The 16,243-nt window shown below is 52.5% G+C and overlaps 1 protein-coding gene across 4 annotated transcripts in view; it reads right to left on the minus strand.

Moving 5' to 3' along the window:
* The window catches only part of LOC122364597 (GTP-binding protein 1-like), a 39,372-nt gene that overhangs the window by 12,731 nt on the left and 10,398 nt on the right, over positions 1–16,243 (minus strand). For all 4 annotated transcript variants that reach the window (XM_043335149.1, XM_043335150.1, XM_043335152.1 and 1 more), the window contains 3 exons: positions 11,748–11,908; positions 6,140–6,255; positions 1,930–2,074 (listed from right to left, as the gene is read on the minus strand). In XM_043335149.1, coding sequence (XP_043191084.1) covers positions 1,930–2,074; positions 6,140–6,255; positions 11,748–11,908 — 422 coding nt within the window. The remainder of the gene's footprint in view (positions 1–1,929; positions 2,075–6,139; positions 6,256–11,747; positions 11,909–16,243) is intronic.

Consider the following 16,243-nt stretch of genomic DNA (forward strand, 5'->3'; position numbering starts at 1 on the left):
TACGATGACTTTTTCAAAAATTGCGTTTTTGTAAAAAGGTAATATTTTTTTTTTCATTCCACGAGCTGTCCAGGACATTCTTGAGATCATAGTCATGTTTTTTTCGTTTTCCAGTGAAAGCTGAATGCCAAAAGAATAATATGTAACGAAAAAAATCAAATATTAATATGCGTCTCTCACAGCCGGCAACAAGGCGCAATCACACAGCTCAGTGTCACGATGGATCAAGGTGAGCCACACAAAAGCGTGAAATGACCCTTATCGACGCGCAGACCCGGCGCTCTCGGCTGTCTGACGGGCCACGGAAGAGACGTTCGGCTGTCGCCTTAGTAAACCGACGTCATATTTGTTAGTTTAACGATTCAAGTCGGTACTTAAGTTGTTTCGGATACCTGAGAGGAAGATTCATTGCTCTGTCATTTTCACATCATGTATGAATTTTATTTGTTTATGTCTACTTTGCTCATATCAGCTAGGCATCAGGAAAGCTGACCGCGCTGAGCTGTCAGAGGTTGTACCGGCCTCAGCTGGGCTGGAGTGGGGGTAGCGCCCGGTGGGGCGGGCAAGCTTTTGACCGATCGCAGGGCCGAACAGCTGTCACGGATACAGCTTTTGTCATCGTTGTCATCGTCGTTTTCAATACGTCGGTTTGATAAAGGCCAGTGGCCGAAAGCTCACCGTTTTTAAAATATATTATTCGTTTTTTTTTTTACATTTTTGATGTCGAGGAAAAGGTCAACTTCTTGTATTTATCTAATTATATTCAAGATGTTCCTCGCTCGAGCACTTCATAATATTACCAACCTGAAAAATTATAACGTTTAAATATAAACGATTCTTTTTAAAGGCCATCGTAAGATTTTGACAAAAATTCAAGTCCCTGGCAGTCCCTGGCCCCCACTGGTCAGAGACTGCGCGCACAGCTGGAGGAGACAGCGGTCCCCACTGGTCGGTCCCCACTACATTTGTGGAATCAGCTCACCGCCAGCTTTCGAACGGTATATTTCGTTTCTTTTGTGGATGAAATGACTTTCCGACGAACCGTAGCGCAGCAGTGCGCGTTCGGACTTTCGGAGCGGGTCCTGCGGCACAGCATACCAGTGCAGGAGCTGACCGCTGCTGCCACCTAGCGACAGCGTCGGTAACTGCGCCGCCGGCCGCGGCTGAACCGGACGCTGCCCTGCCGGCTCCGGAGCGCGCATTAATACAGACATGGCGCGCCGCCGCCGCCGCGGGCCGGCCAGCCAGTCGGATTTGACAGCGCAGAGCGGCAGCGCCGAGCGAATAGTAATGCCAATTTCCAACCAGATGAGGACACGTCACAGTCAATAGCAGCGGCCGGGGACTCCGGACCGCCGTGCCGGCGCATCAAAGCGCACCGACCGGCCCCCACTGGTCAGAGACTGAGCGCACAGCTGGGAGAGCCTGCGATCTCGAACTGTCCAGGGACTTCATACACACAGCTGGGGGAGCCAGCGGCTTCGAACTTACCTGAACGCCAGCCGCGCGTCATTACACCGTTTAATGAATAGTAAAAACATGTAACACGCCTGTCGGGGAGACAAACGAGCGAGCGCGAGAATTACCCCCGCACGCGTTGAACTCACTTGTGGCAGGCTCCTGGGTACCTGCGAGAGGGAATTTCCAACAGCTGGCCTGTTCACGGCACCCTACTAATCGGCCTCAAGCAATATGCCAAGGTTAAGCGTAATCGGGCAAGCCAATTTTTGAGACGTGGAAGCGGCCTCCCGCCCGCGCGGCCAGGTTCACTGACTCCCGGCAGCGTGTAACCCGGCCGCTGCTCGGCGTCATGGGCCGGCACCACTCACCGGCACCGAGTATGGGCCGCTGCTCGGCGCCATGGGCCGGCACCACTCACCGGCACGGACTATGGGCCGCTGCTCGGCGCCATGGGCCGACACCACTCACCGGCACCGAGTATGTGTCGTCGATCTGGAACTCTGCGGGGTCCGAGCGTCGCCCGGCCGGACGCGTCGTCAGCAGGTTCATAAACATCTTCAGCAGCTCGAGGTTCTGGCCGGTGACGTTCGACACCTGGAATATGGGACATAACCTGTCCCGGACGGACGGATATCAGACCGCGGGGTTTGTCCGTCACAGAGCCGCCCGCACATACACAGCCCCGTCCCTGGAATATGGGACATAACCTGTCCCGGACGGAAGGATATCAGACCGCGGGGTTTGTCCGGCACAGAGCCGCCCGCACATACACAGCCCCGTCCCATCGGCGCACAGCCGGGCCTCTGATGCCACATTAGGGTGACCGGTTTTGCAAAAAGTTTCGAAAAGTTTTGCTCCCCAGGTCTAATCTAACGTATTTGGGGGTGCTGATCACGAATCCGGCGGAAAAAATATAAAATTCGATTTTTTTTTTGACCGCCCCGGCTCTTTGAATATTTCCGGTTTTCTCAATTTTTGCATGTTTTTGAATAATATGATGAATGTAATGAAAAAATATTAACAATGTATCGCTAAATGCATGTACCAGTCGATTCGGCATACAGCGGCGTCGAAATCGGCACGCGGCCTGCTTCACCGGCCTCGCAGGAAAGCATAAGGCTCGGAAGGTTTGCGTTAGTTACCCGATTCTCTCCATAGATGGCGCTGGCGTAGCCGCCCGCCGGCCGGTCGTTGCCGTGCCGTTCACAGCCCCGGCGGTCACTTGCGACCGTCGTGGTTGTTATGCTACGTCTATCAAAGCACGACAGAAATGTTCACTTCATTTTTATGTTACTTCAGACATATTTTAGACCAAATGTTGAATTGGATAAATGACTATCGTGAATTGGCGAAATAGTGGAGTGCGCTCGGGAGCCATTTACAATAGCGAGGAACGTAGGTGGATTGATCTGAGTAACATATGACACTGCGTAGTGCGTTCACTGTTGATATGAAGTCTATTCACACTATGTAGTATGTAGTCGGGTGACACGAGAACAAAGTGACTAACATACCTTGTGTACGACACATGGATGAAGCTAATGCTACTTTTTCATTTTGTTTCGGTAGGCCCGTTTGTTCAGAGCGTAGCCGTCCTGTCGGTCTGCGCCTGTTACAGCTGTGACTGATTCGGTGGTCAGCTTTACAGCCCTTTCGGTGGATTGGGTATGGCAGGGGACCCCCGTTTTGGAGTCTGTAGAAAGTCGCGCAACTCATCCTCGCTCATGTGTCGTACACAAGGGGGCTCAATGTCTCGGCCTTAGTCAACCGCTCGCTGCACGTTAACCAGTTCCATATAGTTGTTCGCTTGAACGTTAATTTCCGGCAGCAGGAAGTGCCGAATGGGCTGCTGCTGTGGCGATGGGGGTGGCAGCTTTGGCGGCGGTCGTGGCGGCGGTGCCGGCGGCGGCGGCGGCGGTGGTGGTGGTGGTGGCGATGGCCGCCGCCTCTGTCGCCGCTGCTTCTGCTGTGGCGGGGGCGGGAACGGCGGCTGCTCCTGTCGCTGCCTTTTTTGATGAATGCTCTGGATTATTAATCCAGAGCATTCGTTTTGGATTATTAATCCAGAGCATTCGTCAAAAAAGGCAGCGACAGGAGCAGCCGCCGTTCCCGCTGTCTGTTCCTGTCGCTGCCTTTTTTGATGAATGCTCTGGATTATTAATCCAGAGCATTCGTTTTGGATTATTAATCCAGAGCATTCGTCAAAAAAGGCAGCGACAGGAGCAGCCGCCGTTCCCGCCCCCGCCACAGCAGAAGCGCAGCGGCGACAGAGGCGGCGGCCATCGCCACCACCACCACCGCCACCGCCGCCGCCGCCGCCGCCACAACAGCAGCAGCGGCGTCTGAAACGGCGGCGGCCATCACCACCACCACCACCACCACCGCCGCCGCCGCCGGCACCGCCGCCACGACCGCCGCCAAAGCTGCCACCCCCATCGCCACAGCAGCAGCCCATTCGGCACTTCCTGCTGCCGGAAATTAACGTTCAAGCGAACAACTATATGGAACTGGTTAACGTGCAGCGAGCGGTTGACGAGGGCCGAGACATTGAGCCCCCTTGTGTACGACACATGAGCGAGGATGAGTTGCGCGACTTTCTACAGACTCCAAAACGGGGGTCCCCTGCCATACCCAATCCACCGAAAGGGCTGTAAAGCTGACCACCGAATCAGTCACAGCTGTAACAGGCGCAGACCGACAGGATGGCTACGCTCTGAACAAACGGGCCTACCGAAACAAAATGAAAAAGTAGCATTAGCTTCATCCATGTGCAGGCATCGGTAGGATTGTGATTGCAGGATTGCAAAATCCTGATTGCATTCCTTTTTGGTGGATTGCACCTGGATTTGAAATCCATTCCAAAAAACAGGATTTGATTGCGGATTGGATTGCATCATATTTCCAATTTTTGCAATCCAATCCGGATTGTGTTTGATAAGTGCTTTGAAATGGTTTGTTGCGATTGAAAATTATGAGATCGGCTTCATCGGCTTAATGTACTTTGCTATCAAGGGCTTTACATCAAAACTTGAAATAATTTAAACACTTTTAATTTAAACGCTCAAAATAATATACGCTGATGAACTACATAGGAAGGGCAAAATTACGTATTTGAGGGCGAGCTTTAAAAATTATAAAACACTGGTTGGGTAGAGGTTTAAATGTGGGGGTGTTTGACCCAAAAAAATATTTCCCATAAAATACCTGTGCCTTAGATAGGAATTACTCGCAAGACTAGGTACTAGAAATGGGTGATTTGGGGATGGAGGCACGGCCATATGCCCCCCTCCCTCCCTAGACTAGGTACTAGAAATGGGTGATTTGGGGATGGAGGCACGGCCATATGCCACCCTCCCTCCCCCAGATCCACTAGTGCACATAATGATACAACAGGATTGCAAAAAAGGATTGCGGATTTGATCACAATCCAAGTGAAAAAAGGGGATTGCGGGTAGGAATGCAATCCACTTCGGCACAAGGAATGTGGATTGGGAATGCAATCCTTTCAAAAAGGATTTTCCCGATGCCTGTCCATGTGTCGTACACAAGGTATGTTAGTCAGTAGTCACTTTGTTCTCGTGTCACCCGACTACATACTACATAGTGTGAATAAACTTCATATCAACATGAACGCAGTGTCATATGTTACTCAGATCAATCCACCTACGTTCCTCGCTATTGTAAATGGCTCCCGAGCGCACTCCACTATTTCGCCAATTCACGATAGTCATTTATCCAATTCAACATTTGGTCTAAAATATGTCTGAAGTAACATAAAAATGAAGTGAACATTTCTGTCGTGCTTTGATAGACGTAGCATAACAACCACGACGGTCGCAAGTGACCGCCGGGGCTGTGAACGGCACGGCAACGACCGGCCGGCGGGCGGCTACGCCAGCGCCATCTATGGAGAGAATCGGGTAACTAACGCAAACCTTCCGAGCCTTATGCTTTCCTGCGAGGCCGGTGAAGCAGGCGGCGTGCCGATTTCGACGCCGCTGTATGCCGAATCGACTGGTACATGCATTTAGCGATACATTGTTAATATTTTTTCATTACATTCATCATATTATTCAAAAACATGCAAAAATTGAGAAAACCGGAAATAATCAGAGCCGGGGCGGTCAAAAAAAATTCGAATTTTATATTTTTTCCGCCGGATTCGTGATCAGCACCCCCAAATACGTTAAATCAGACCTGGGGAGCAAAACTTTTCGAAACTTTTTGCAAAACCGGTCACCCTAATGCCACATACACAGCCGGGCCTCTGCTGCCACATACACAGCCGGGCCTCTGGTGCCACATACACAGCTGGGCCTCTGCTGCCACATACACAGCCGTGCCTGTGGTGCCACATACACAGCCGGGCCTCTGATGTCACATACACAGCCGGGTCTCTGCTGCCACATACACAGCCGGGTCTCAAACAGCACCACACACTCGTGTCAAATACACCAAGCGCTGAGGTCAAAATACAAAGCATCTCCCGGCACATTTCGTGACAACTGATTTAGCCATTATCAGCAGTATATGCCTAGTTATCCCAGTTGCGCCCGGCCCGCCGCCGCGCCGCGTACATACAGCCCTGGCTGACGTACCGTTCGGTACGTACCGTACATACAGCCCTGGCTGACGTACCGTTCGGTACGTACCGTACATACAGTCCTGGCTGACGTACCGTTCGGAGACGAAGTTGGTGGCCGACATGACGACGTCGTCCTCGGTTCGTACGATGACGGGGACCTTCCGCACGCCGGGCGACTTGAGAATCTTCACCAGGAGCTTCAGCGTCTCCTGAGCGCGGGCAGCGGTCGGCCGTCACACCGCGACAAACACAGACACAAACACAGACACCAACACAGGGCAGCGGGCGGCCGTCACACCGCGACAAACACAGACACAAACACAGACACAGGACAGCGGGCGGCCGTCACACCGCGACAAACACAGACACAAACACAGACACAGACACAGGGCAGCGGGCGGCCGTCACACCGCGACAAACACAGACGCAAACACAGACACAGGGCAGAGGGCGGCTGTCACACCGCGACAAACACAAACACAGACACAGAAACAGGGCAGCGGGCGGCCGTCACACCGCGACAAACACAGACACAAACACAGACACAAACACAGGGCAGCGGGCGGCCGTCACACCGCGACAAACACAAACACAAACACAGACACAGGGCAGCGGGCGGCCGTCACACCGCGAAAAACACAAACACAGACACAGGGCAGCGGACGGCCGTCACACCGCGGCAAACACAGACACAAACACAAACACAGACACAGACACAGGGCAGCGGGCGGCCGTCACACCGCGACAAACACAGACACAAACACAGACACAGGGCAGCGGGCGGCCGTCACACCGCGAAAAACACAAACACAGGGCAGCGGGCGGCCGTTAGATCACGACAAACACAAACACAAACACAGGGCAGCGGGCGGCCGTCACACTGCGACAAACACAAACACAGACACAAACACAGACACAGGGCAGCGGGCGGCCGTCACACCGCGACAAACACAGACACAAACACAGACACAAACACAGGGCAGCGGGCGGCCGTCACACCGCGACAAACACAAACACAAACACAGACACAGGGCAGCGGGCGGCCGTCACACCGCGAAAAACACAAACACAGACACAGGGCAGCGGGCGGCCGTCACACCGCGGCAAACACAGACACAAACACAAACACACACAGGGCAGCGGGCGGCCGTCACACCGCGACAAACACAGACACAAACACAGACACAGGGCAGCGGGCGGCCGTCACACCGCAAAAAACACAAACACAGGGCAGCGGGCGGCCGTTAGATCACGACAAACACAAACAAAAACACAGGGCAGCGGGCGGCCGTCACACTGCGACAAACACAAACACAAACACAAACACAAACACAGACACAGGGCAGCGGGCGGCCGTCACACCGCGAAAAACACAAACACAGGGCAGCGGGCGGCCGTTAGATCACGACAAACACAAACACAAACACAGGGCAGCGGGCGGCCGTCACACTGCGATAAACACAAACACAGACACAGACACAGACACAGAAACAGGGCAGCGGGCGGCCGTCACACCGCGACAAACACAGACACAGACACAGGGCAGCGGGCGGCCGTCACACCGCGGCAAACACAAACACAGACACAGACACAGGGCAGCAGGCGGCCGTCACACCGCGACAAACACAGACACAAACACAGACACCAACACAGGGGAGGGGGCGGCCGTCACACGGCGACAAACACAAACACAGACACAGACACAGGGCAGCGTGCGGCCGTCACACCGCGACAAACACAAACACAGGGCAGCGGGCGGCCGTCACACCGCGACAAACACAGACGCAAACACAGACACAGGGCAGAGGGCGGCAGTCACACCGCGACAAACACAGACACAATACATACACAGATACAGGGCAGCGGGCGGCCGTCACACCGCGAAAAAACACAAACACAGGGCAGCGGGCGGCCGTTAGATCACGACAAACACAGACACAGACACAGGGCAGCGGTCGGCCGTCAGATCGCGACAAACACAGACACAGACACAAACACAGGACAGCGGGCGGCCGTCACACCGCGACAAACACAGACACAGACACAGGGCAGCGGGCGGCCGTCACACCGCGGCAAACACAAACACAGACACAGACACAGGGCAGCGGGCGGCCGTCACACCGCGACAAACACAGACACAAACACAGACACCAACACAGGGGAGGGGGCGGCCGTCACACGGCGACAAACACAAACACAGACACAGACACAGGGCAGCGTGCGGCCGTCACACCGCGACAAACACAAACACAGGGCAGCTGGCGGCCGTCACACCGCGACAAACACAGACGCAAACACAAACACAGGGCAGCGGGCGGCCGTCACACCGCGACAAACACAAACACAGACACAGACACAGGACAGCGGTCGGCCGTCACATCGCGACAAACACAGACACAAACACAAACACAGGGCAGCGGGCGGCCGTCACACGGCGACAAACACAGACACAATACATACACAGATACAGGGCAGCGGGAGGACGTCACACCGCGACAAACACAGACAAAAACACAGACACAAACACAAACACCGGGGAGCAATGGAGGTCGGATGCAAGACAGAGGGATGCGGCTACCCCGCAGGTCAGGATTGCAGACATTCAGCCGGCGGCGGATGAAATGTACGAAGGAGTTTGTTGAATAATGTCATTTCGCGCTCGCTCGCTACCAGCCTGGTAGTGCCAGCCAGTGAAGTCTGCCTGACAATCCAGTGACACCTCTCGACATGTGTTCGCAGTGGCACTGAATTGGAAGGCCTGAATTGGATCATGTACCCAGCTCCGTCAGCAGCCAGTCCAGTCCAGTCCCAGTCGCTGTATTGGGCAATCCGTGCATTAGTCGCAGCATCAATCGCTGCATAGACAGTCGCTCGATTAGGCAGACGCTGCATTAGGCGGTCGCTGCATTAGGCAGTCCCTGCAGTCCCTGCTTTAGGCAGTCGCTGGATTAGGCAGTAGCTGCATTAGTTGCTGCCCTTGTAACTGCATTAGGCCGTTGCGGCATCAGGCAGTTCAGTTTCCAGTGGAGGGCCACCGGCCGAGCCCGAGCCCCGCAGGCTCCCGATGATCGCAGCGTGATCGATACGAGAGGAAGAGTCCAACACTTCGTACAAAAACCGGCCGCCGGCAATCAGCAGCGTGGACGGCCCACAGCGCCGGCGAGTTCGGAAACAAACAGCGCCAAATTATGGCCGCGACAGACTCGTTAGCACGGAACGGCGAAACTCCGGCGCCGGAAGCGAGCAGCCGAGAACGGAGCGAGCGACAATGCTGCTCAACAGAAACATCGGTGTTCGCAAACAGGCTGCCGCTCTGCTGCGCGGCTCAGCCCTGGGGCATGTCAAACCACCCGGCCACGACCCGCTGCATTCTGTTCTGAACTTGGTTCTTGCTCCATTGTAAATTTTTAGCCATTTAGGATTGCGGACTACCGCTATGTAGCTCTATTGCAAGGCCCTATCCCGCTGGGACATAGCCACCAGTTCTGTTTGTCAGGTCGTGCGCGGCTAGGCCACACACGAAGTCAAGAAGTTTTAGACAGACGTGGCTGCTGTTCCCAAACTCCATAATTTAACGCGGGAAGAAAAATATGAAGTTGTGTTTGAGCACGAGCGTCGGACAATGGTTCATTAAGAACGAATAATTAGGCACTAAGGTTGTTTTTCCACCCTTTTCCCTGGTCCCAGACAATTACTGAAAACTTCAAAACGCAATAGAAAACAATGAAAAAAGAGTATTTGACAGCTCAGTCTACCGGCTGGTGCCTGTGGAAGACTGGCGCCGCGGTTTCCTGTCAGATCTCTGCGGACTGCCCGACGGCCAGTGGTCGCCAGTCACACCGATTACGAGCGAGCCAGAGGTGACGCGCTTCATAGGTCAGCTAACGGAACATTCCGAGCATCAGCGACGCCTTTGTGAGGCGGACATCTGGGCCGCCGTCGGACCGCCCGACCGAGTGGCACTGGCGGCCACCCATGTTGGGTAGCCCCCTTCCTTCCGATTAAGTAGCGTCTTTCCATGTTGGGTAGCCCCATCCCCTCCGCCACCCATCTGAGTGGCTTCGCACGTTGGCAGTCATTGGGCGATTTATCGGTGGACACCCACAGAAGACACATTTCCACGCGTCACAACTGGACTATTAACCCTCGCCGGCACAGGCCAGTTTGCGTCCTTCGACGGCACAGGGGGGAGGGTTGGTTGGTTGGTTGGTTGGTTGGTTGGTTGGTTGGTTGGTTGGCACGACACCCCTCGCGTTTGGCCCCTGATTGAGTTAGAGATCCGCGGAAAAAAAACGATTGGAACTTCCAGGTCAGGCCAATGGCCAAAAGTCGGGAAAACCGAGACCTGTTAGAACGTCGTTACGTGTGCTGTTCGTGTCTTACGCTGTGTCTAGCTTAGCCTGCGCCCCGCTGAGCTATTCAGCCATACCCGCCGTGCTGGGGGGGGGGGGGGGCAGATTCTGCCCCCCCCCCCCTGTCTAACTTCCGAACCGATGGTCGTAGAAAGACAGGGAAAACGGCAATCGAAAGCTCTCAACAAGGCGGATCTTACGAGCCCAAATTTTTTGCTTAAGTAGGTCAGAGGTCAGGTCAAGGTCAGGTCAAGGGTACAAATTGCAAGTTTCTACAGTATCGGCCTTGCACCGTAGTTGCCGAAGAATGGACTGAGACTGATTGCCCAAAACGTGTTCTTAGGCTACCAAGACAATATTCGCTGCATACAATATCATTCAAAGGTCAAGGTCAAGGTCAGGTCAGGTCAGGTCATCAAAAACAAAATATAGAAAAGGGTATGTGCGACACATGTTTTATGGGTCATTTTATTCATAGAATTCAATAGGCACACTCAATAAGTAATATGGACCACATCTGGATGAATTTCAGGTCGAGGTCAGGTCAAGGTCAGGTCAAGTGAGGTCAAATTTTTAAGATGGTTGTTAAGGCATAAAAAGGTGTCTATCTGATGCCGTTTTTCACGGCGAATCGAATGGTGCTATTTTTGTTTCCGTACGACGTCTAGAACTTCCAAAAAATTCATTTTTCAAAAATTTTGTGTGTCGTGGCGTTATACAATTTTGAGTAACTCCCACATTTTTGAACCAATTTTTCTCAAAATTGGTATATAGGTGCACATGGACCACTTCTCTGACATATATTCCGTTTTTTTATACACTCAACATTTTGGAAATTTATAATTATTTTCCCAAAAAAAGTCAGTTTAAAAAATGGGCCAAAATCCAAATTTTCAAAAACCGAGATAGCCATTTGATACACGAAGTAAAATCACGTAAAACCTTCTTTGTTACGTCTTGATTCCTTTAAAAATGAAGATGTTAGCGGCGTTTGAAATTTTGCCGTTTTTGAGGCGAAAATGGCGAACATGACGTCACTAAAATGTCATTTTCTCAAAAACTTTCCGACCGATTTCGCTCAAAATTTCAGGCAACATGTCAAATTAATGTATGATAGGGTACTGAAAGTTTCACGTCGCTAGCGTAACGCGTTTAGAAGTTATTGGCGAAAAACGGGAGGGGGCAGATTCTGCCCCCCTCCCCAGCGGGGCGCGGGTCAATGGGGAATGCATTTACTGGTAAAATGAATATGTTGCAGTATTTTTACTGAAGGAAGGGAACGATTCGTAAGGTATCAAAACTTTTGACACACCCTATACTGACCTGCAGCACCTCAGCCCTGTACTGACCTGCAGCACCTGAACGGGCGCCATGTCGGCCTTTGTGATGACCACGAAGACGGGGACACTGAGCGCCAGCGCCAGGCCCAGGTGCTCCTTGGTCATACCCACAATGCCCATGTTGCCGCCCACCATCAGCATACCAAAGTCGGGCGCGTGGCCCGTCATACCTGCCGGGGCACACAGCGGACACCCTCATACACCGGCATACCTAGGGACGGGACACGGTCATACAACAGGGGGGGGGGGGGGGTACCGTCATACGCGGGACGAGGTACCGTCATACCTGCCGGGTCAGGGAGCGGACACCGTCATACAAGGGAGCGGGCTGCGTCATGCAGGATGTCCCAAAAATTCTACATCAGCCTTTCCACGATTTATTTCGCTCGTATACGATTGGAAAAAGCTCCTAGCTGCGCTAAACGCCGATTTATAAAAGCGTTGTGACGGTGAGCTTGTTGCTAAATGTAGAAATAACCATTTCCCACCCAGCTCATTCACGAATGTTGCCACGATACATTGCTTACACAGTACACTTACGGCGACTGTTGAATGGCTGCGGGTCTGTCACTGACAGGCAGGTCACCAAACAGCCACAGAATCCCAGTTCTCACGCGCTATTTGATTGCTGAACACGGGTGTGACTCTGCAGGATGTTGCAGAATGCAATTTTAGGGCAACCGTACTGCTTTATTTTGGTGGTGACGGTGCTTTTTCGAGAGAAAAGATTGACCAAATAAGAGCGCTCCCACCGGCCATGCACGATGTCCCGAGTCCCAAAGATTGTCCGCCCAAAACTGCAGGCAACAGAGGATAACGGGTGAAGAGATAAGAGATTGGCGCACAAAGGTTACCCAATTGTGAGTCAGGACGCAGGGAAATCAATGTATGCCTAAAGCCTGAAACAAACTCTTTCAGCATCAGGAAATCGCATGCGTGAGCCTATTCAAACACATGGAAGCACGCTCGCATCAATCGCACACACCTCCCGCGTGCGATTGATGCGGGAAGAATTATAATGTATTTGATTAGGCTCTCGCATGCGATTTCCTGAACGCGGAAAGAGTCTGTTTCAGCCTTTACGGAAGACAAAAACAGCCTCAATTAAGCGAGAAAAAAAAAAACAGAATATCACACGAAAACCGCTCTACATAAGAAAAAATGTAGTTTCGGCAAATTGAAGCATGTTATCTGGTTTAGGAGTCTGTCTGTATATTACATCAGACGCCAGATAGTTAGACTTACCATCGGATTTGGTCGAAATTTGCACATCAAGAGCCACCAATTAAAACCGTCAAACAGCCTCTGCAGATCATGCTATGGGACGAAATGAGCGCAAAGCCTGCATAGGCTCCCACTGGGCTCTTACTGGGCTTCACAGCATCCGTAAAGTAGGTGGTCAACACAGCGAACTACGAGCCAGAACTCCTCTGAGGCTCATTGATGGCAGCGGCCGAGCCCAGCGACAGGACAGGCGACGACACGGAATAAAGACTCGGCGGTTCAATGTCGCGGCAACACATGGTGAAGCGTCAGAACAACGTAAAACGCTGTCTAAATGGTTCGCGAAACACTTGCTATGAGTTTTAGGACAAAGAGCAGCGGCCCGGCAGCTTCCCCGACCTAAGCCCCATTAAGAATGTATTGTCGGTTGTGAGGGAACGGCTCAATCAGCGGGAGCCGGCTGCCAGCCGAAGCCGGCTCGAGCGGCGTCGAAAAGAGGCACGGAGAGAAATATCAGCGGACAAGCTGTGCAGCCTGGTGACAAACATGCTCCTACAAACTGTCATATCTTTGCCCCGCAATAGTTCGTCTAGTTACACTGAATTTTATTGGACACTGGGCATGAGAACAAATACGATCATGTGACGTACAGGGTGTCTCAAAAGTTCGCTTACAGGTACAGTCCACAGCAGAAGTAATGTGGGCTTTCAGTCATGGGTATGTTCTGCTTCTGAAGCTTAGGAACGATTAGCCAGACTACAATGAAACTTTGAATGTAGCTTATATGTATCGCCACCCTTGCAGCTGCAACTTTAGCTATTGACATCTTCTTTTCGATCACTCCGCATTAAACAATCGCCAGTCAAAGCCAACCGTTGAGATTGGTAAAACCCTATGTACATTACTTTAGCGGTGGGCTGTACCAGCCATGCTTTTTTGTCAATAATTCTGAATCAACATGAAATTAACAGTCGAAATTTTGCATGGGCATTGGTAACAACCTTCCTCAAGCAGCTTCATTGTTTTCAAGCGCATTCGACCCTTCATGAGCTCACAAAAAGGGTTCACCTCTGACCATGGGTCAAGCATGAAAATGGAGGTCGCAAAATCGGGTCGGCTGAGAAACTCTCTGCTTCACGAGTAATGGGAATGGTTAGGTCGGAAATGACACATGGCAAAGTGTCGGCGAGGATGAGTACAACATGATGGTCATCTAATAAAAACGGTGGCTAAAATTTTTGAAGGACAAAACCATGCGAGACTAACAGCGCTTTGAACGACACTTGTACCGCAGCACACTCGTGCTCCGGAAAGCAGAGCTGCTTTTTCAGCTCTGAAAATGCAGTCCTAACTATTGAAAACTGACTAGAAGCTCACAGACAGAGGTTACCCAGTTTCAAAAATTGCAGGTCATCATAATAAAGACAAAATATCATTTAAGATTGTTTATAATATCTATAACGCTAAATTTTGAGGGAAAATAATGCGAAAATCGTCAATGCCGAGGAGTAGTGACCCTCCAAAAGTGTCAATTAATGTAAAGTTTTATCTAACGAAGTTTCAAGAGGCAGATCTGGAGCAAAGGGCTTTCTTTTACACACAAAATCCGGACAAAACCGCACGATGGACAGGTTTTGGCCGTTTACAAAGCAGAACCTCTCCTGAGGAAAACACTCCGGAACCCAGCGATGGTCTTGGCATTGGGAATGACGAGCGTTCGGGATTTGCAAATTTTGCAAAATGTGTCTAAGAAACAAATGGCCGACGCATTCTGCTACGATATGCTGCGAAAAATTTGCCCCTGGCACTTCCCATTTGTTCAGGAATGGGGTTGTTTTGAAAAGGAAAATGGTGCTTGGGAGGTCGGCGCCAGTCATTCATGAAGGAGTTAGCGCCAGAGAAGACCTACAAAATACTCACGGATGGTGTCGATGCAAGCTATCGGCTTTCAGGGAAAAGCGGATGTTGCCGGGGAGCTCGTCAAACCTAAATCCGACGCAGAAACTGCGGGGGATTCCCCTACAAGAGCTTGAAAGCTGGTAACCTTTTATCAGCCTCCGGCAGCTGACGGAGTGACGAAAATCGGTATGGGCAAATATTTTTGGAGATACAGCAAAGGGTTTGGTTTCCAACCTTCCGAATCAGTTGTCAAAGCATGCATATTTGTCTAGTGTACACACGGACACCAAAACCTTAGATTTTTGGCCGGTTCTTATAAGCTTTATTGACATGGGAAATGTGTAAACGAACTTTTGAGACACCCTGTACAGGGGATTATAGCCTTGCGCAAGGCCTTGCGTATACCTCTCCGGAGTCAGCTGCTGACCCGACTCGGACTCGAATAAATGAAGCTCGAGAGATGTCAGACGCGCGTCATGCATAATGTGACCTGCGAGTCGGGACAAAAAATAACAACATCAACTAGAGTCCACGACATAACACAAACCCCCCAAAAATATCAGGCTTTGCGATGATTATGTCCGTTGTAAAATCAAACAACTTCATCAAAAAGACAGTGTTAAAAGCTAAGCAACTGTAATATTGCAAAACTTTTGGGGCACACTGCACGTGGGGAGAGAAAGGGTGCCGTAATAGATAGGGACGGCGGGCGCCGTCGTGCATGCAGTGTCAGCGGTCTCCGCCGGTACCAGCCCAGCTGCCGGGTGGGAGTCGGCGCCTGGAGAGAGCGGCAGGGCTGGACGCTCAGTGGGGAGGGCTGGGCGCTCTGTGGGCAGGGCTGGACGCTCAGTAGGGAGGGCGGCAGGACTGGACGCTCAGTGGGGATGGCTACAGGGCTGGGTGCTCAGTGGGGAGGGCTGGACGCTCAGTGGGGAGGGCTGGACGCTCAGTGGGGAGGGCTGGACGCTCAGTGGGGAGGGCTGGACGCTCAGTGAGCAGGGCTGGGCAGTGGGCGCTCAGTGGGGAGGACGACAGGGCTGGGCGCTCAGTGGGGAGGACTGGACAGTGGACACCCAGTGGGCAGGGCTGGGCGCTCAGTGGGGAGGGCTGGGCGCTCAGTGGGGAGGATATCAGCACAGGCTGACCACTGAGCGGCGGCTGTCGGACCACCCCTGCGCTGGTCGGCCCGCTCGGACTCTCCGTCCTCAACACGGCCCAGTTCCGTGTTTGATCAGCCGGCCGGCCGGCAGACACGTCTGCCCCCGGCGGCACAGCCGACGACCGGACCCGGGCCGCGACCTCTGCGGGGGAGTGGGCGACCCGGGCCACTGGGAATCTACCACCATCTCGGCTGCAGCTAGGCTGAGAGAGCCGTGTACCGC

Source organism: Amphibalanus amphitrite, unplaced genomic scaffold (genome assembly GCF_019059575.1).
Source record: "Amphibalanus amphitrite isolate SeventyFive unplaced genomic scaffold, NRLGWU_Aamphi_draft 000685F_arrow, whole genome shotgun sequence".
NCBI lineage: Eukaryota > Metazoa > Arthropoda > Thecostraca > Balanomorpha > Balanidae > Amphibalanus > Amphibalanus amphitrite.